General features: G+C 43.8%; 1 protein-coding gene across 1 annotated transcript in view; it reads left to right on the top strand.

The window, feature by feature from the left end:
* The window catches only part of ppp2r5d (protein phosphatase 2, regulatory subunit B', delta), a 240,946-nt gene that overhangs the window by 158,947 nt on the left and 59,620 nt on the right, over positions 1 to 22,379 (top strand). The window contains exons 4-8 of the mRNA XM_041187627.1: positions 3,895 to 4,094; positions 7,388 to 7,498; positions 8,248 to 8,340; positions 11,161 to 11,291; positions 13,643 to 13,702. Coding sequence (XP_041043561.1) covers positions 3,895 to 4,094; positions 7,388 to 7,498; positions 8,248 to 8,340; positions 11,161 to 11,291; positions 13,643 to 13,702 — 595 coding nt within the window. The remainder of the gene's footprint in view (positions 1 to 3,894; positions 4,095 to 7,387; positions 7,499 to 8,247; positions 8,341 to 11,160; positions 11,292 to 13,642; positions 13,703 to 22,379) is intronic.

Genomic DNA, 22,379 nt, shown 5'->3' with positions numbered 1-22,379 from the left:
GGACCAGAGAAAAAGAATTAACATTTCAGGTCAATAACTTTTCATCAGAACAGAATCTGGTGTGGTGGGTTGGTTGTTTTTGTTTTATACTAATCATCTTCTTTCGGAATAGGAGGAGAACATTCAGCACCTCAAACCTGTTCTGCCATTCATTGAGATCATGACTAACCTGTACCTTCACTCCATCCACTTGTCTTAACTCCATATTTCAACACCCTGAGCTAGCAAAAATCTATGAATTAGTTTGCAGGCATTTAAAGTGGATGATAATTTAGCCCATGTTAAAATCACCTTGCATTCGTTTGTACTTATTTTCTTTGAGTCCTTCTTGGGATTGCTTGATCAAAGGCTTAAGCAATGGGGTAAAGCTTATAGAGGAGCAGCTCTGAAAACGGTGTTCTGCCCTGCTCAACCTTCTTTCCGCGCACCAGCACGGCTGATCGCCATTGGAAATGTATGATACCGTTTCATCACTACTTATTTCTGCACACGAAGAATCATCCTCATGATTCTGCCTATGCTCCACTGAGGCTGTCCTATATCCTCTTCCTGCTTTCTGGATTTTCATTGTGTTGCACACTCTCACATTCTCTTATTTCCCAGGATCTGAAGCCACACACCATCCTGACATGGAACTATATCACCGTTCCTTCACTAGTTCAAAATCCTGGAACTCCCTCCCTCCCTAACAGCACTCTGGGTGTACCTGTACCTCGTGGACTGTAGCAGTTCGAAAAGGCAACTCACCACCACCACCTCAAGGGCAGTTAGTCCTTGCAAGTGATACCCACATCCCATGAAGGAATTTTTAAAAACTTGAAAAGCAACAGATCTCCCTAACCTCCCTCAGTCCTCCCTTTTTCCTGGAGTTTACAGTCTTTTAACCATAAGATTGTCTGTTACCTGACTTGCTCTTTTATTCTTGTGTCCTGTATCATTAACCAATCAATGCAAAAATAAATAATTGGAGCTCTTCCCCTATACCTGGCACAGCTAAAAGAAATTACAACTTTTTTTCTCAATTCATAGTTTGGACAGTTTGTCAGAATTCTTTGGGCTAATTCCAGCATGTTGTTCCCATTCTGATCCTGGCACATGGCTGGTTATTTGTGCCCATTTCTAAGTTGGTTCCTTCTGTGGATGTTCTTTTCAGATTTATTCGTGTTATATCCAAGGCCAAGGGGATTCTTCCAGCTCTGTGAATGGTTCATCCAAATTGAGAACAGACATCAGAATTGATTGAAGAATAAATGTTAACCTGTTAAATGTTGAACCTAGCAACTGAAAATCAGAACGTAATTTTTAAAAATTAAATCATACATTTCTTCTTTTATTTGTCCTTTTTCCCCAATGCTTAAATTTTTAACAAGTGAAGCAGACAGGTGGATGAAATACTCCTGGCATCTGCTAAAGTTTCTTGTGAGTCTTAAGTTTGCTAGGTGAGCATTTTTGTCTGTACAGGTTTCCCACCCCTACCCCCATCCCTCACTATTAGCAATCTTTAGCTAGCCACTGGGGGCTCTATGTTTGTTTGCTCCTGACTCAAGTCAGGAACACTACTGGAAGTATACAAGCAAATTACAGCCAGTACTCTGGGTTATTTTCATACTTAGATCTTATTGGAGCTCAGTTCCATCAGAATGTTTTCTTCTTAATTGTCCTCTAGATGTGGGTGACACTGGCAAGACCACACTTGTTTGCCCTCTGAACAACCAAGTAACTTGTTGGGCCACTTCAGAGGGCATTGAGTCAACTGCATTTGTGGATTAGTCGTGTAGGCCAGACTGGGTAAGGGTGGCAGGTTCCTCTCTTTGAAGACATAACTGGACCTGTTGTGTTTTTAACAATCTGGCAGTTTTCATTGTCATTTTTGCTTAGTTTTATTCTGAAATATAATTGAACCATTATTGTTGGGCAGGTTTGACATATGAGCATCTCTGGGGCCTCAAATCTACACTTGTGTTATGTTGAGTTGAACACACGTATCTTAGATACCTAAACATTCTACTTTTGCCATTGTCTGCTCAATGCAGTTCCTCATCCATAAATGTGGAGAGTGCACACGCCCATCTCAGTCAGTAGACCACTTTAACAAAGTCATTACTTTAAAGATGGATTTTTTAAAAATATTTTTGGGAATATGGTGGTATTCTGTAAAGAAGGCTCTGTGTGTGTGTGTCCATGATTAAACTGAGGGAAAGTTAGTAAAGACAGCTTGTCTATGGGAACTGAGAGATGAAAGGTAAAGATGCTTGATGCATGCATTTGTAAGGAAAGGCTCTGGTGGGGTGGATTTACGAGTTGGGTTTTAAAATTTGCATTAGGCAATAGGTTGGGATTTGACTTCCAACTGTTAAATTTCAAAGGGTAGTTTAGAAGTGACTAGTGACTTTTACAGCGTACAAAGGTTTCATAAGTAAACAAGGGAAGGTTATTAAATTTTATTTGACCCAAAAGTGGAGGCAATAAGAAAACATGAAAGATTTTTATGTTTTGGGAAAGTTGAGTTTGAAGAGGCGCCTAGGACAATGGAATCTAGGATGAAAGGGAAAAAGGATGTTTCGTTGAGTTGCGTTGGCAGTGTGGGGGAAATGTCCTGAGACCAGCTTTGTGCTGCGAACAGTTGTGAATTTGAAACAGCCGTCCAGTTTCAAGCCAGAAAAATCTTTGTTTTAAGTAGCAGCCTGTTTCTGAACTTTTTTTGATTTCCACAGCAGAATGGAAGAAATTGAGAAGTCATGTGGTATGCTTTACTAAAGTAGCAGCAGTTTTTCCTTGGGTAATATTACTGGATTTTTATGGTTAAAAATCTGTAAGGGAGCTATTGCCAAATAGCTTACTTTTGTGTTCTGACCAGGTGGTGTTTTTTGGTGGGGGGAATGTTTTGTAAGACCGTTAACTGCGTAATTTTAATCTTGAGCTTAAGTTTTTTTCATCTTATTAATCTTTTTATTTTAAAATCTTACAAGTGTTACTGGAATTCTGTGCTTCTGGGATCAATAGTTTTCTCCTCGTTTTCAAAATACAAAAAAAAATTATGATCAATAAGACAAGTTTCCCTCCAGGATTTGGCTTGCTCAGCAAATAACATTGGCTGTGGTCGTAACATTGGTTAATTTCAGATGCAACTTGTGGATAATCATCCTAGAAAGAATCACCCTGTATTGAGTTCTGAAGAAGAGTCATATTAGACTCGAAACGCTAACTCTGATTCTCTTTCCACAGATGCTGCCAGATCTGCAGTTTTTTTTCCAGCATTTACTGTTTTTATTTCAGATCTCCAGCATCCATAGTGTTTAGCTTTTGCTCCCTGTATACACAGGGGTTTATCTTTATGTTTGTGCTTTGATGGCAAGTATAAACAATTATATTTAAGCCATTGTGCTTTAATGTGACATAACATATCCTTGTAATACCTCATTGATCACTACAAAATACTCCCACCACTTCTGCCAGACCTCTAACCACCAATGTTTCACATTACAGCTTAAAATGTTCTTTCTATTTAACCTAATTTTAAAAGGACGAATTCTAGAACTCTTACTGGATTTTTTCTTTTGCTTTTCCTTCATTGGGTTCATGATGTGCATTAATATTTTCTGATGCTATTATACATGTAGATGTGCAGCCATTCATATATTTTACAAAACTAGTTTATGTATAGATGTACATTTTTTATGAAGCTATTGTACAGGTGTGGATGTTTTTTAAATCATTCAGGAACATACTGTATGAAGATGTCATGTGCTACCATTACACTTCAATGAAATATTAGTGACAACATTGGAACCATTCTGGAGGCAAGTGTTCTGAGCAGATGATGAATGTTTTTAATCTATTATGCTGGATAGCTACAGCACTTCTTAAACTGATGTGTATTTTCTCCTTTCCTAGACGCACAGACTCATGAGAGGGAAGAGCTGTTTGTTCAGAAGTTACGACAATGCTGCGTCCTCTTCGATTTTGTCTCTGACCCTCTCAGTGACCTCAAATACAAAGAGGTGAAACGTGCAGGTTTGAACGAGATGGTGGAATATATCACGCACAACCGAGATGTCATTACAGAGGCTATTTACCCTGAGGCTGTTATTATGGTATGCTGTGTGGATGTCTGTTTTGTATACATTGTAGAGAGAACAGGTTCATTTTTTGTGCTGTTCTAATTAACATTTCAGTTGATGGCCTAGGCTCTGATAGCACGGTTGCTAGTTGGTCAGAATTGAAGTTCCTCTCCACCGACATGAGGGCATAATCTAACTTAGGAGCTCTGCACTGGAAGAGGTTCTGTCCTTTCGATGAGACATAGACCAAGTCTCAACTGGATGTTTAAGATCCATGGCACTATTTGAAGAAGCGCAGGGAATTTTCCCCTGTGTCATGGGCGATATTTTCTCAACCAATATCACTAAGATAAATTATCTAGTCAGTATTTTAATTTCTGTTTGTGGAATCTTGCTTTGTGCAAATTGACTGCAACATTTTCTATATAACAACAATGACTACACTTCCAAAAGTGGTTTAATTGGTTGTGGAGGAGTTTGGGGGTCCCAAGGCTGTGAAAGGTGCTATATAAATTTAAGCTCTTAGTTTTTGTTTGTAATTATAATGTTGCCTGGTAATAATGAGCATTATGTTGACAATCAGTAATAAGGTTACATATGAAACCCTTAAAAAGCTGTACCCTGCTTTAAAAAGTGATGATGACTGACAGCTGACAGGAAGGGGCAGGAGAGGGGAACATACTGGTGGTGGTCTCTTGGCTGCCCTGCTAATTGCCCTGTGAGAAAGGTGTGCAGTGTGTACTGCTTAAATGAGAAAAAAGGGTACTTCATCAGGCCAGTCACATCCAACCACACAATTCCATCCCTGAACTAAGGCAATGTTTTGGGAAAGGCAAAACTGCAACTGATTGAAAGGAATCTCTGGAAAATTACATCCCTTATTCCAAAGGCTATCAGAGACGACTCACAGCTAACTAGTGAGTTACCCTCCATAAATGGAAATGTCCACTTCTTGAGCTTGTCACGTTCCTCTTTAATGAATTATAATGACTACATTCCAATCTTGTATAGATAGGCTGTTTCAGATGGGTAAAATAGTTTATGGCATCTAATTTGGTTCTAACCTGTGGATTTTATATACTTCTAGTCCTACCATCCTTTTCCACCTCAAATTATTCTATCCTTCATTTTATAAACTCCTCTCATATACCCTCTTGAGTCTTGCAGCACAAAAACCATTTGGCTCTACAAGGCTATGCCAGTGTTTGTTTCACACAAGCCTCCTCCCACCTCTCTTCATCTAACCCTAGCAACATATCCTTCTATTCCTTTCCCCCTCCCGTGATTATCTATCTTCCCCCCTAAATTAATGTATGCTATTCATTTCACTTCACCTACTCCTTGTGGTAGTGCATTCCACATTCTAACCCACATTTTCTGGGTCAAGATGTTTCTTCTAAATTGCCTATTGGATTTATTTGTGACCATCTTATATTTATGGCCCCTAGTTCTAGTCTTGTTTGCAACTTCTCTCTGACTACCCTTTCTTAAACTTGAATCCCAACTTGTTCAATCATTCCTAATGATATATATGACCTCTGATTATTTCTAGCAAATCTCTTTTAAGCACCTTCTCCATTGCCTCTTTGCCCTTCATGTAATAGAATTGAACTGTGCACTCTCCAAGTATGCTCTAACCAAAGTATTATATAAGTTTAATCTAACTTTTCAGTTCTATTAGAGTGTCAGCTGTGGCTCAATTGGCAGCATACTTGCCTGAATCACAAGGCTCTGGGTTCAGGTCCCACTTCAGGGCTTGAGTACAGAAATCAAGGCTGATAATCCAATGCAGTAATGAGGGAGCATTGTATTTTCAGAGATGCTGTCTTTCGGATGAGATGTTAAACTGAGGCCCAATCTACCTGCTTGGGTGGATGTAAAAGACACATGGCACTTTTTTGAAGAAGAACAGGGGAGTTATCCTAGTGTACTGGCCAATATTTATCCCTCAGTCAACACTACAAAAAAAGAGTATCTGGTCATCATCACATAGCTGTTTGTGGGAGTTTGCTGAATGCAAATTAGTTGTCGTGTTTCCTACATTACAACTGTACATTACAGTGACTACACTTCAAAGAAAGTACTTCATTGGCTGTAAAACATTTTGAAATGTCGGTGGTCATGAACATACAAATCATTCTTTTCTTCACATCCCACTGGAAATGAACCCCATTGCTTTGTTTGCCTTTTTTAAAAATGGCCTCACTTTTAGTGATCTGTGTAACTGTTCCACCAAATCTCCCTGTTTTTCCCATTCAGATACTTATTCTTCAGGGTGCATGTGGCCTCATTCTCCCTACCAAAATGTGTATTTATCTGGATTAAAGGCTGGTCAAGCATGTTGTACCCTTTTGAAATCCATCTACATACATCTCTGTAGTAAACTCTTGGAACCCATCCTGATAACTGGTCATGCTACACACTCTAAAACCCTATTTGTTTTCCCTATACCCACCCGATGTTGCTTGTGTACCTTTTTGATGAATTATTAAATATTACCAGGTAACTTTCTTGATCGGTGACATTATAATAGGCATTCCTTCGTTATATAAATATGCTTGGAGGAAAAACACCAACATGTACTGGTTGTGCTAATCTGCATGCTTCCAAGCTGTAATGTCTTAACTTTTGTTTAAGAATGCGTTCCATGAAGACCACTTGCCGCACGCTGGCCATTGCCTTATCTTATGTAACGAGGTCTGCAAACTATTGATTTTGCTAGTCATCCCTGTGTATGTTTTTGTATCTTCTGTGAATTTGAAGAAGAAAATTAATGGTCTTATCCAAATTATTCATGTTAATAAGCCTCAGTCTCTCAACATCGAGCCCTGTAGGACTCCACTGTTACCTGGCCTCATTCAGTTCCAGTCTCATAGATGACAATCCTCTGCCTTTCCAACTTTAACCATTTGCTATTCGTGTAGTATCTGCCAAATAAACCCTTAAGATCTAATCTTTCCAAGAGCCTTCTATGTGGTCCTTCATAAGCCTTTTGGAATCTATTGTGTAAGATCAACAGACAATGTATTGCTTACCAAAGACATTAAACTAATGAAGCAGGACCTATGTTTTCTTGTAGCTGTGCTAGAAATCGCTGGAAGCTACCAGCTTATATAAACTGTTCAGTTTCCCAACAATTAGCTCCTATTTTCTATAACTTGGAAGATTTGGCCTTTGCCCAAATTGTGCTAATTTGGTATGTTGACCTCCCTCTCCCTGGTTGGTAACTTTGAACTAAAACAACCTCTTTTGTTACAGGGCTTCAAATGTTCAACTGTTTTCTTTCTAACTCTTGTCTTTAACTGTAAGATGTTTGTTCTCTCCAGTTTTCAATAAATTTATTCAGGACATTGCCACCATCATCTAACCCCACTGGGGCAGAATTTGATCCAGAAGAAGATGAGCCCACACTTGAGGCTGCCTGGCCACATCTCCAGGTAAGATCCAGTATTGCAGAGAGTGGTAGAGGTCACGGATATGTGACATTAGAAAGCAAGTTGCGGGTGGATTTCTGCATAACTGGGGCAGGTATTCAGGAGTTAATAATACAGAAGGTTACAGGAAAATATGCTCCTGGAAAATAACTTTTGAATTGAGAATTCCAGCATTTACTGCTCTAGTTTTTAACTTCTCCTATTGTCATTAAGCATTGATCCCTTCAGAAGGAGGGCACCCCCAGGATGTGATGATCACATGTAACCCAAACTGAGGGGAAGCAAATTACCTTTTACCAGCCGAAGAGTCAAAAGCGTAATGAGTTTGAGCAATCTTGATCTTGCTCATTGCGATTAGGATGCGCACTAGAGTGAGTTCCATTCTCTGTCTAACCCTACCTGGCAGTACTCAAATGGCAGAGCTAGGTGCTACAAGTGAAAAAGTATTCTGTTCCCTGGCCTGGACAATCTTCAACTTTCCTCTTTACAAGGCATTTAAAAAGGAGGGGCACCTTGACTACAGGCCTTCTACAGCAGGCAGATCACTTGGATGCAAAATTGGAGATAACCTCGTCTCACTGTAATTAGCACTTTCTATGTAGGCTGAAGGCTATTTTAGCACAAAGGCAATTTATGTACATAAAGTTAGCCAGCCTTTTTAAAAAAAAATTACACGCACACTCATTTGAGAATCTAATTTCAGTCAAGCAACGGGAAAACTGATTTATATTAATTTCTGTCCCTCCTTCCAGCTGGTCTACGAATTTTTCCTGAGGTTCCTAGAGTGCGCCGATTTTCAACCAAATGTAGCAAAAAAGTATGTTGACCAGAAATTTGTCCTATCGGTGAGTAGACCCATTATTGCTTGCCATGAAAAAGCAAAAGCTTCAGATGGGTAGCAGAGTGGTGTATTGTTGGGTGTTGTTTGTGGTAAGATGTTGTACTGGTGCCTCTAACTTCAGCAAAGCAATACAATGCTAGTCTTGGCCATACTGTTAGGAGATGTGGGGCTTCAGCCAGGCTTTTCACCATGCAGTGAGAGGGAGGGGTCACTAATCCACCTGATAGCTGACCCTGGCGTGATTTCCATAGAGCCTTGGGAGTGAGATGGTTGTCTAATTCAAAGGACCAATGCACAGCGTGGCCTTAATAGTGCTTTGTTCTATAATGGTGCAAATTTTCTGCCAGCGTGTAAATAAACTAGTCCAAGACATTGTGCTCAGACTGACACTCTATCACTGAGCAAGTTTCTGTTTCAGCTTTGGCCCTTGGAATATTTCCAATCTGAAGAAAAATGTTGTCATTTTGTCATCGGGGGAGGCTATGGCAGTGGTATTATTGCTGGACTAGTGATCCAGAGAACCAGGGTAATGCTCTGGGGACCCGGGTTCGATGCTATGGCAGATGGCGGAATTTGAATTCAATAAAAAAATCTGGTACTAAAAAGTCTAATGAATAACCATGAAATCATTGTCGATTGTTATAAAAACCCAGCTGGTCCGCTAATGTCCTTTAGGGAAGGAACCCTGTCTTCCTGCAATTATACAGGGCCTTGGTGAGACCACACCTGGAATATTGTGTGCAGTTTTGGTCTCCTTATCTCAGGAAGGATGTTCTTGCTATAGCGGGAGTGCAGCAAAGGCTTACCAGACTGATTCCTGGGATGGCGGGACTGACAAATGAGGAGAGACTGAGTTGGTTAGGATTATATTTGCTGGAGTTCAGAAGAATGAGGTGGGATCTCATAGAAACCTATCAAATTCTAACAGGACTGAACAGGGTAGATGCAGGAAGGATGTTCCCGATGGTGGGGGAGTCCAGAACCAGGGGTCACAGTCTGAGGATACGGGGTAGACCATTTAGGACTGAGATGAAGAGAAATTTCTTCACCCAGAGAGTGGTGAGCCTGTGGAATTCGCTACCACAGAAGGCAGTTGAAACCAAAACATTGTATGTTTTCAAGAAGGAGTTAGATATAGCTCTTGAGCGCAAGGGATCAAAGGATATGGGGAGAAAGTGGGAGCAGGCTATTGAGTTGGATGATCAGGCATGATCATAACGAATGGCGGAGCAGGCTCAAAGGGCCGAATGGCTGACTCCTGCTCCTATTTTCTATGTTTCTATGTCCTTACCTGGTCTGGCCTACACATGACCCCAGACCCACAGCAATATGGTTGACTCTTAAATGCTCTCTGAAATGGCCTAGCAAGCCACTCAGTTGGTGTAACAAGCCGCTGCAAAGTCATAAAAAAGGAATGAAATCAAACGGACCACACGGCATCGACCTAGGCACCTGAAATGACAACGGCAATCTCAGCCCTGCCGATCCTGTAAAGTCCAAGTTTAGCTAGTGCCAAAATTAGCACAGTTGTCTCACAGACGAGTCAAGCAACAGCCTGATGTAGTCATCCTCATGGAATTATACCTTACAGATAATGTCCCAGACACCACCATCACCATCCCACAATGCAGCTCCCACAACATTCGAAGACTGATGTCATCCAGGACAAAGCAGTCCACGTGATTGGCACCACATCCACAAACATTCACTCTCTCCACCACCGATGCACAGTAACAACAGCTTGTACCATGTACCATCTACAAGATGCACTGCAGGAATTCACCAAAGCTGTTTCGATAGCACCTACCAAACCCATGATCACTACCATCTAGAAGGACAATGGCAGCAGATAGATGGGAACACCACCACCTGGAAGTTCCCCTCCAAGCCACTCACCATCCTGACTTGGAAATATATTGCCGTTCCTTCACTGTCGCTGGGTCAAAATCCTGGAACTCCCTTCCTGACAGCACTGTGGGTGTACCTGCACCACATGGACTGCCTCAGTTCAAGAAGGCAGCTCACCACCAACTTCTCAAGGACAACTAGGGATGGGCAAAAAATGCTGGCCCAGCCAGTGAAGCCAACATCCCATGAATGAATTTTTAAAAAAACTTCCTGACTTGTGCCGTCCTCTGTAAATACGCAGTTTCTACTCCCTTCTGATTTAGTTTTGAAACTGTAGGGTAATTTCTCAGACCTTTTATTTTAGTTTATAGTAAGTGGCTAAACATGTTGAAATAGAATGCATCGTTAATATAAATAGTGGTGGACCAGACACTTGTAAAATGGCATGATGCATGATACAGACTAACACTGTCCTAGCATTCACATGCTGTGCATGCTGTCCTAGCGCGCGCATGCTGTGCATGCTGTCCTAGCGCGCGCATGCTGTGCATGCTATCCTAGCGCGCGCATGCTGTCGTAACACACACACGTACTATGTATGCTGCCCTAGCATAGGCATATTGTGCATGCTGTACTAACACACACACACACACACACACACACACACACACACACACACACACACACACACACACACACACACACACACAGTGTATGCTGATCTAACATACATGCATATTGTGTATGCTGTCCTCACACATGCATGCATATATACACACACACACACACACACACACACACACACACACACACACACACACACACACACACACACACACACACACACACATTGAGCTGTCCCAGCGCCCAGCACGCGCACATAATGAGTATGCTGTCCTGGTTTGCACACAAACTGTATGAAAGAGTACAGATCAAGCAATCACAACAGGTTTTCTATTGTTTATTCCTCTCCCAGCTGTTGGAATTGTTTGATAGTGAGGATCCAAGGGAGAGAGATTTCCTCAAGACTATTCTTCATAGAATCTATGGCAAGTTCCTGGGCTTGAGGGCATACATCCGGAGACAAATCAATAATATCTTTTACAGGTAATTGTGTCCTAACATTTTGTTTGAAGAGGAGCAGAGAGGGGTTGGTGTAGAAAGTGATAAAATCTGTTTTGAGTATGTTTTACACTTGTAGAATGCCATTTTTTGTTTTACTTTTTCAAACCAAAGTTGGCATGTCTACCCATGTCCTTGAAGGGAAAGTTTTGAGTTCTGAATGCATTGCTTGAAAAGGTGGTAAAAGCAGGTTCAATAATAGTTCTCACAAGTGAATTGGATAAATACTTGAATGGAAACATTTTCAGGGCTGTGGGGAAAGAGCAGGGGAGTGGAACTAATTGGTTGGCACTTCCAAACAGCCAGCATGACGGGCTGTATGGCCTGCTCCTTTGCTGTATGCTTCCTGCTCACTGGTGTACTTTCCAACATTCTTCCCCATAGACCAGACAATCTTGCACATTTCCATGACCACTCCCCTTTACGTATACTTGATGAAATATGTCGCGTTCATCAAGTAAAAGCCTCTGTTGGCTTCAGAAATAGTGGACCAGTGTAGGGTTAACGAGCTCAGTCAACCCCCTTCCCGCATGCTTCTATCCTTTGGGTATTAGATTATACTGATACAGGGCTTAGTGTCCTTGTAGCTTGTTGTGCAATGTACTAATGGTGCTGCAGCTTATTCATCTCCATTAATGAAATGCCAACTTAAATTGCAATTTAATCTGCTTGAAATAAATGTTGGCTTAGCTCCACTTCCATTGTTTAGCATTCAGTGTGCAATTATATCAGAATCTGTACACCGTTCTAAATTAGCCAAATCCTGAGGGCTACCATTGACCAAAAACCGCACTGGTCCAGCTATATAAATTCTGTGGCTCCAAGAGCAGCTCAGAGGCTGCTAATTCTGGGGTGAGTAACTAGCCTCTTGACTCCCCAAAGCCTGTCCACCATCTACAAGGCACAAGTCAGAAGTGTGATGGAATACTCTCCACTTGCCTGGATGAGTGCAGCTCCAACAACACTCAAAAACTTTACACCATTCAGAATAAAGCAGCCTGCTTGATTGGCACCCCATCCACCACCTTCAACATTCACCACTGACGCATAGTGGCAGCAATGTGTACCATCTACAAGATGCTCAGCAGCAACTCACCAAGTCTGTTTCAGCAGCACCTTCCAAACTATAACCTGGACCATCTTGAAGGACAGATGCATGGGAACACCACCACCTGCAAGTTCCCCTCCCTTCACCGTCCTGACTTGAAAACATATTGCCGTTCCTTCACCATTGCTCGGTCAAAATCCTGGAACTCCCTTCCTGATAGCACTTTGGGTATACCTACACCATATGGACTGCAGCGGTACAAGAAGGCGAGCTCACCACCGCCTTCTTGAGGGCAATTAGGGATGGGCGATAAATGCTGGCTTAGTCAGCAATGCCTACATCCCTTGAATGAATAAATTTTTTAAAAATCAGAACACAAACTGCTGCCAGATCTTCTGAATGTTGCCAGTATTTTCTGTTTTTATTTCACTCTTTCTGCATTGTGTATGGGGACAGGATCAAGCTGAGCTAAGTATTGATGGGGGTCCTAGAGTGCCACCTTCAGGAGAGGAGGGAAATGTTGAAAGGATGTGTTGCTTGTAAGAGCTTAATGTTCCAGTGGCCACATTAAATTTTGAGGCCTGTCATTTTCTTTCCAAAACAATGACTCCTCTTGAATGTTGCAGGACTAGTTGCCCCAGTAGGCACCTCCTTAGTTGCTTGTTTGAGGCTTAGATGCTCCTGTTCATTTCCAGCATTTCATCTTCATCTGATTTGCAGCATTCATAGTTTCTTGTTTTATCTTGAAATGGAATGTGCTGACATGCCTTTAGTTATCACCTCCTGGTCAGAAATATCTCGCCCAGCATAGGTACATCATGAGTAGCTGGGGGAATAGTGCATTAGAGTGAATGTCAGAGCCTAACATATGCTCCTCAGTCACTCCTGAAGTTAGTTCTGTTAGGTTCTCAATGATTCAGATGAGGCAACAGGCCTAGGCTGCACTTCCACATCTGAAAGAGGATATTGATTGTTCTTGTACCCTGATGTAATTGATGAAGTTTTCAAGACAAAAAGCAGTCAGATTTTATGCAATTAACCGAATAATTTTCAGCAAGTATATTTCTATGTCTTTGACAGATCCATTTTAAATAATAAAATTCTGAAGGAAATGGAAAAGGCCTGATAATGTGGTGCGCATTTGCAAGGTGTGTGTATTTATAGAGGAGAAATTTGCAGGGCTACAGGGAAAGAATAGTTTTTTTTAAGCTGGCATCAGCATGATGGCCACCTCCCATCTTGTGATTCTGATTATTGTTAAAACTTCCTTTTTTGCCCTCCTTATTAGGTTTATATATGAAACTGAACACCATAATGGGATTGCAGAGCTTCTAGAAATTTTGGGCAGGTAAGTGGTGGTTTGGTTGACTCTGTTCTGATTTGTATAACTAAATAAATTGAAAAGATCATTCACTGTAGACTATTATTGGCTATGTCTGAACAAAGTTACTGACATCAGAAACTATGGGGAAATTCAATAATTTAGAACATTGCTTTTTACATGTGCTTGCTAAAAAGAGGAAATCATCCCATCATATGTTTCGAGAATGTTATCCAGTTAAATGAATCTGTGTATGGAAAGTCGGGCACTCAGTGTAGGAATCTGGTGTTCCACTTTTCAAAGCATCACATGCTGACGGGAGGGTAGAACTGGGGCCCACAGGCCAGGGAGTGTAGAAACATGACTCACAGGCCGGGGAGGGTGGAACCAGAGATCGGGGGAGGGTAGAACCATGGACCAGGGATTGGGGAAGGATGGAACTGTGGCCCATGGGCCGGGGAGGGTGGAACAGTGCACCAGGGATCGGGGAGGGTGGAACGGTGCACCAGGGATCAGGGAGGATAGAACCATGGCCCACGGGCTGGGGAGGGTAGAATTGTGGATCAGGGATCAGGAGAGTGTAGAACCGTGGGTCAGGAGGGTCAATCCTTGGCTCACGGATCGGGGGAGGGTGGAACCTTGGCCCACAGACCAGGGAGAGTGGAACCATGGCCCACGGACCAGGGAGAGTTGATCCGTAACCCGTGGATCACGGAGGTTGGAACCTTGGCTCAAGGATCGGAGAGGGTGGAACTGTATCCCAGAGGCTGAGGAGGGTGGAACTGTGGCCCAGGGGTCAGTGGGGATGGAACCATGCCCTATGGGCCGAGGAGGGTGGAAACGTGGCCATATGGCCGAGGAGAGTGGAACCACAGCCAAGGGCCATGGGGAGTAGAACCATGACACCAGGGCCATGGGAGGTGGAACCATGGTCCAGGGACCAGTGTGGGGAGGGGTGTGTGTGTGGGGAGGGGTGTGTGTGTGGGGAGGGGTGTGTGTGTGGGGAGGGGTGTGTGTGTGTGGGGAGGGGTGTGTGTGTGTGGGGAGGGGTGTGTGTGTGTGGGGAGGGGTGTGTGTGTGTGGGGAGGGGGGTGTGTGTGTGGGGAGGGGTGTGTGTGTGTGGGGAGGGGTGTGTGTGTGGGGAGGGGTGTGTGTGTGGGGAGGGGTGTGTGTGGGGTGTCTGTGTGTCTGTCTGTCTGTCTGTGTGTGTGTGGCAGAACTGTGGCCCAGGACCATAAGACATAGGAGCACAAATTAGGCCAATCGGCCCATCGAGTATGATCCACCATTCAATCATGGCTGATAAGTTTCCCGCCTTCTCCCCGTAACCTTTGATCTCCTCACCAATCAAGAACCTGATGTCCTGGCCTCCACAGCCTTCTGTGGCTATGAATTCCATAGATTCACCACTCTCCGGCTAAAGAAGTTTCTCCTCATCTCTGTTCTAAAAGGTCTTCCCTTTACTCTGAGGCTGTGCCCTCGGGTCCTTGTCTCTCCTACTAGTGGAAACATCTTCCCCACGTCCATTCTATCCAGGCCTTTCAGTATTCTGTAAGTTTCAATCAGATCCCCCCTCATCCTTCTAAACTCCATCGAGTATAGACCCAGAGTCCTCAAACGTTCCTCATATGTTAAGCCTTTCATTCCTGGGAACGTTCTCATGAACCTCCTCTGGACCCTCTCCAGGGCCAGCACATCCTTCCTGAGATATGGAGCCCAAAATTGCTCACAATGTTCTAAATGTGGTCTGACCTGAGCCTTATAAAGCCTCAGCAGCACAACCCTGCGTTTATATTCTAGTCCTTTCGAAATAAATGCCAACATTGCATTTGCCTTCCTAACTACTGCGTCAACCTGCAAGTTAACCTTAAGAGAATCCTGGACTAGGACTCTCAAGTCCCTTTGCACTCCAGATTTCTGAATTCTCTCCCCATTTAGAAAATAGTCTATGCCTCTATTCTTCCTACCAAAATGCATAACCTCACACTTCCCCATGTTGTATTCCATCTGCCACTTCTTTGCCCATTCTCCTAACCTGTCCAAATCCTTCTGCAGCCTCCCCGCCTCCTCAATACTACCTGTTCCTCCACCTATCTTTGTATCATCTGCAAACTTAGCCAGGATGCCCTCAGTTCCTTCATCTAGATCATTAATGTATAAAGTGAAAAGTTGTGGTCCCAACACTGACCCCTGCGGAACTCCACTAGTCACTGGCTGCCATCCTGAGAAGGACCCCCTTATCCCCACTCTCTGCCTCCTGCCAGACAGCCAATCTTCTATCCATGCTAGTACCTTGCCTCTAACACCATGGGCTCTTATCTTACTGAGCAGCTTCCTGTGCAGCACCTTGTCAAAGGCCTTCTGGAAGTCCAAGTAGATAACATCCATTGTCTCTCCTTTGTCTAACCTACTCGTTACCTCCTCAAAGAATTCTAACAGATTTGTCAGGCATGACCTCCCCGTGACGAAACCATGCTGACTTTGCCTCATTTTACCATGCACTTCCAAGCATTCTGAAATCTCATCCTTAATGATGGACTCTAAAATCTTACCAATGACCGAGGTCAGGCTAACCGGCCTGTAATTTCCCATCTTTTGCCTCACACCCTTCTTAAACAGGGGGGTTACATTAGCGATTTCCCAGTCGTCTGGGACCCTCCCTGACTCGAGTGATTCCTGAAAGATCACCAGTAACGCCTCCACTATCTCTTCAGCTATCTCCTTCAGAACTCTGGGGTGTAATCCATCTGGCCCAGGTGATTTATCCACCTTCAGACCTTTCAGTTTTCCTATGCAAGGTAGAACCTTGACCCATAGGATGAGCACTTCCCAGGGCAGTGGAGCAACTTGAAGTATTGTTTGACCCATTTGGTGTTAAAGCTACACCTATTCAAACAAATGGAAAATATTCCATCACACTCCGAACTTGTGCCTTGTAGCTGCTGGAGTGAATTTGAGGATTCACGAGGAAAGTCATTCACTGCAAAATGGCCAGACTCTGACTTGTCTGCATAAACTTCTGCTCAGTGGTGAACCCCAACATAAGACGAGTAGGGGGACCCAGTGATGCCACACAGGGGAAGTGATTAAACTTCTCATGTTGATGGTCATTGCCTGGCACTTGTTTGCAAATGTTACTTGCTATTGTGAGCCCAAGCCTGGATGTTGTCCAACTCTTGCTACTTGTGAGCATTTATTATCCGAGGAGTTGAGAATGGTACTGAACACTGCAATCACTCCTGACCTTATGGTGAAGGGAGGGTCATTGATGAACATAATAGGAGCAGAAGTAGACCACATGGCCCACCAAGCCTGCTGCACCATTCAATACAATCATGACTGATCATGGGCTTCAACTCCATTTTACTGCTTGCTCTCTATATCACAGAATCTCACAGTGCAGAAGAGGCCATTCGGCCCATCGAGCTCCACCGATATGTGAGAAACACCTGACCTTCCTACCTAATTCCATTTACCAGCACTTGGCCCATAGTCTTGAATGTTATGACGTGCCAAGTGTTCATCCAGGTACTTTTTAAAGGATGTGAGGCAATCTGCCTCCACCACCCTCCCAGGCAGCACATTCCAGACTGTCACCACCCTCTAGGCAAAAAAGTTTTTTTTCAAGTCCCCCCTAAACCTCCTTCCCCTCACCTTGAACTTATTTCTCCTTGTGACTGACCCTTCAACTAAGGGGAACAGCTGCTCCTATCCACCCTGTCCATGTCCCTCAATCTTGTGTACCTCGATCAGGTCGCCCTCAGTCTTCTCTGCTCCAACGAAAGCAACCCAAGTCCATCCAACCTCCCTTCATAACTTAAATCTTTCATCCCAGGCAACATCCTGGTGAATCTCCTCTGCACCCCCTCCAGTGCAATCACATCCTTCCTATAATGTGGCGACCAGAACTGCCCACAGTACTCCAGCTGTGGCCTCACCAAGGTTCTATACAACTCCAACATGACCTCCCTACTTTTGTAATCTATGCCTCGATTGATAAAGGCAAATGTCCCGTATACCTCTTTAACCTCCCCACTAACATGCCCCTCCACCATCAGAGATCTATGGACACACATGCCAAGGTCCCTTTGTTCCTCAGAACTTCCTAGTGTCAAGCCGTTCATTGAATACTTCCTTGTCAAATTACTCCTTCCAAAGTGTATCACCTCACACTTTTCAGGGTTAAATTCCATCTGCCACTTATCTGTCCATTTGACCATCCCGTCTATATCTTCCTGTCGCCCAAGACAGTCAACCACCCAGCCAATCTTTGTGTCATCCACAAACTTACTGATCCTACCGCCCCCCCCCCCAACATATTCATCTATGTTGTTTATATAACTGACAAATAATAGGGGACCCAGCACAGATCCCTGTGGTACGCCACTGGACACTAGCTTCTAGTCACTAAAGCATCCTTCTGTCATCACCCTCTGCCTCCTACAACTAAGCCAATTTTGAATCCACCTTATCAAGTTACCCTGTATCCCATGTGCATTTGCCTTCTTTATAAGTCTCCCATGTGGGACCTTATCAAAGGCTTTGCTGAAATCCATATAGACTACATCAACTGCACTACCCTCATCTACACACCTGGTCACCTCCTCAAAAAATTCAATCAAATTTGTTAGGCATGACCTCCCTCTGAGAAAGCCATGCTGACTATCCCTGATCAAACCTTGCCTCTCCAAGTGGAGATAGATTCTCTCCTTCAGAACTTTCTTCAAAAGTTTCCCTACCACTGACATGAGACTCACTGGTCTGTAGTTCCCTGACTTATCTCTACAACCCTTCTGAAATAGTGGAACCACATTAGCTGTTCTCCAGTCCTCTGGCACCTCCCTCGTGGCCAGAGAGGAATTAAAAATTTGGGTCAGAGCCCCTGCGATCTCCTCCCTAACCTCCCTCAGCAGTCTGGGACAAAAAATCATCCACCCTGGAGATATGTGCACTTTTAAGCCTGCCAACCCTTCCAAATACCTTGCCACTCCCTGTATCAATTTGCTGAAGAGTCTCGCAGCCTCTCTTCCCGAGTTCAATACCTTCATTCTCATTCTCTCTTGGGTGAAGATGGATGTGAAGTATTCATTCAAGACTCTAGCAATGTCCTCTGGCTCCACCCATAGATTTCCCCCTTGGTCCCTTATGGGCCCTACCCTTTCCCTGGTTATCCTCTTCCCATTGATATACTTACAGAATATCCTGAGATTTTCCCTACTTTTACCAGCCAGACCTTTCTCATATCCCCTCTTTGCTCTCCTAATTGCTTTCTTAAGCTCCACCCTGCACTGGCTATACACCACTAATGCCTCTGCTGATTTGCTTCCCTTGTACCTGCTAAAAGCCTCTCTTTTCCTTCTCAGCGTAACCTGAATATCTCTGCTCATCCATGGTTACTCCTTCCTATCACCCTAGAGGGATCATGTTGAGCCTGTACCCTCCCCATTTCCTTTTTGAACATCCCCCAATGCTCCTCTGTAGATTTTCCCACAAGTAGCTGTTCCCAGTCTACCTTGGCCAGACCCTGCCTTATTTAACTAAACTCTGCTCTCCCCCAATCCAAAACATTTTTTTACAACTTGTCTATTTCTTTGTCCATAACAAGCTTAAACTGTACCATGTTGTGGTCGGTATCACTAAAATGCTCGCCCACCACCACTTCAGCCAATTGTCTGGCTTCATTCCCCAGAACTAGGTCCAGCACTGCACCGTCCCTTGTTGAACTCTGTACATATTGACCTAAAAAGTTCTCCTGTACACATTTCAAGAAATCCACTCCATCCAAGCCCTCAACACTATGTCTATCCGAATTAACATTGGGAAAGTTGAAATCACCTAATATTATTGTTACCCCATTGTTATTGTTTTTACACACCTCCGCAATTTGTGCACGTTTTTATTCCTCAATTTCCCGCTGACCATCTGGGGGTCTGTAATAAACACCTAACAATGTGGCTGCCCCTTTTTTATTCCTAAGCTCTACCCACAAAGCTTCATTTGATGCACCCTCCAAGATATCATCTCTCCTTACTGCAGTAACTGACTCCTTAACTAATAATGCCATGCCTCCTCCTCTTTTACCCCCTCCCCTGTCTCACCTGAAGATTCTATATCCCAGAATGTTGAGCTGCCAATCCTGCCCCACTCTCAACCATGTCTCAGTGATGGCTCCTATATCACAATTCCATGTGTCAATCCTCACCGTTAACTCATCCGTTTTACCTGTAATACTCCTGGCATTAAAGTAGAGGCCATCCAGCCTTGCCTTACTCCCCTGAAGCTTAATGTAGCTGTACTCCCTCTGACTTGATTGTTTTACTGTATTATGATGTGTCCCTATTCTGCTAACATTCTGTGTCCCCTCCCCCTGCCGAATTAGTTTAAACTCCTCCCAATAGCACTAGCAAACCCACCCGCAAGGATGTTAGTCCCGCTGTTGTTCAGCTGTAGACCACCTCGCTTGTACATGTCCCACCTTCCCCAGAAATGGTCCCAGTGATCCAGGAATCTAAAATCCTCCCTCCTGCACCAACTCTTAAGCCACGTATTCATCTGCGCTATTCTCCTATTCCTGAGCTCTCTAGCACGTGGCACTGGGAGTAATCCAGAGATTACAACCCGAGAGGTCTTGCTTTTTAGTCAACTGCCTAACTCCCTGAATTCTTGATGCAAGACCTCATCCCTCTTTGTACCTATGTCATTGGTATCAACATGTACCATGACCTCAGCCTTACCACCCTCCCCCTTCAGAATGCCCTGCAGCCATTCAGTGACATCCCAGACCCTGGCACCAAGGAGGCAACATACCATCCTGGAGTCACGTTGACAGCCACAGTGGCGCCTATCTGTTCCCCTGGCTATAGAATCCCCGGTTACTATTGCTCTTCCTCCCTTCCTGTACAGACAGGCTGCTTGTGGTGCCAGAAGCATGGCTCTGCCTGGACTCCCTGGAGGAACCAGCGCCATCATCAGCCTCCAAAATGGAATACCGATTTGCGAGTGGGGCCCCAGGGGACTCCTGAACTACCTGCCTGTTTCTCTTGGACTACCTGGTGGTCACCCATTCCCTTCCTTCCTCAAGTCCCTTCATCTGTGGTGTGACCACCTCTCTAAACGTGCTATCCACGATGCTCTCAGACTCACGGATGCTCCACAGTGTCCCCAGCTGCCGTTCCAGCTCTGAAACCCGAGCTTCCAGGAGCTGCAGCTGGACATACTTCCTGCACAAATGCTGGTCCCAGGCACTGGAAATGTCCCCGGCTTCCCACATGGAGCACACCGTGGCTTTGAGCGCTGCTGCCATGACTTATCCCTTTAAATTAAACCTTTTAAATCAATTACTCTAGGGCCCATCTTTCCTGATCCTTGTTACTATAGAATATACAAACTATAAACCACAAAAAGACCTTAAATGATAAGTGATTAAAGTCGTAAATACTTACCCAACCTGATCCACTACTTGCCAGTCTATCCTTTTCCTTGTAGCCTCTACTGCTGCCGCAGGGCAAGACCGCACTCTGAAGATTTAAGAAGTTGGATAGCAAGGACAAAATGCAAAGAGCACCTCTTCCCCTATTCACCGAATTCCCACTGTGCACCAATTTGCCAATACCCATTCTGGCTGTGCCTCACTTACGATGAGCTCTCTCCCCTGTTCATGTGCAAGCACACTGTTGTGTGCTTCTAGATAGTCCCTTTCTTAAATAGAGCTGAGGTGACTCACACTATAGTTAAGCTTCAAACAGTAATTAACACCTATTCAGGCCCTAATCAGGCTTCAGGTGATTGACAGTTAACTGTCACACAGTCAGCTGAGTCAGCTACCTTACCAACCTTCTAACTAGACTACTGAACTTACAAAAATGAAAGAGAAATTAAAGAGAAAGACTTACCAGCTCAATTCCCTTAATTCCATGAGAGATCAAAAATCTGTCTGTCTCTGTGTTAAATCTATTCAATGATGGACCATCTACAGCCCCCTGGGGTAATGAATTCCAAAGATTCACAACCCTTTGAGTGAAGAAATTTCTCCTCATCTCAGTTCTAAATGATCAGCCCCTTATCCTGAGACCGGTGCCCCCATGTTTCAGATTCCCTGACCAACAGAGACAATCTTTCAGCATCCACCCTATCAAGCCCCTTCAGAATTTTGTAGGAATTTTGCCCCTCATTCTTCTAAACTCCAGAGAATTTAAGCGCAGTTTTCTCAGCCTCTCATCATAGGACAACCCCCTCAACCCAGGGACCAATTTAGTGAACCTTCGCTGTACTGCCTCCAATACAAGCATATCATTTCTTAAATGCGGAGACCAAAACTGCCCACACTACTCCAGATGTGGTCTCACCAAAACCCTGTACAACTGTAGGAAGACTTCTTCAGTTTTGTGCTCCAGTCTCTTGCAATAAAGGCCAACATGCCATTTGCCTCCCTAGTTGCTTGCTGCACCTGCATGCTAACTTTCTGCGTCCCTTGTTTCAGCACAACCCAGTCTCTTTGAACATCAACATTTACAAGTTTCTCATCTTTTAAAAAATATTCTGCTCTTTTTACTCTTACGACCAAAATGAATAAATAACTTCACACTTCCCTGTGTTATACCCCCATCAGCCATATTGTTCCCTACCATTTATGGTCTCTCTGTGGCCTCCTCACAGCTTACCTCTCCACCTAGCTTGGTATCATCAGCAAACTTTAATACGTTAC

Source organism: Carcharodon carcharias, chromosome 5, assembly GCF_017639515.1.
Source record: "Carcharodon carcharias isolate sCarCar2 chromosome 5, sCarCar2.pri, whole genome shotgun sequence".
Taxonomy (NCBI): domain Eukaryota; kingdom Metazoa; phylum Chordata; class Chondrichthyes; order Lamniformes; family Lamnidae; genus Carcharodon; species Carcharodon carcharias.
This window is presented reverse-complemented; position numbering and strand designations above follow the sequence as displayed.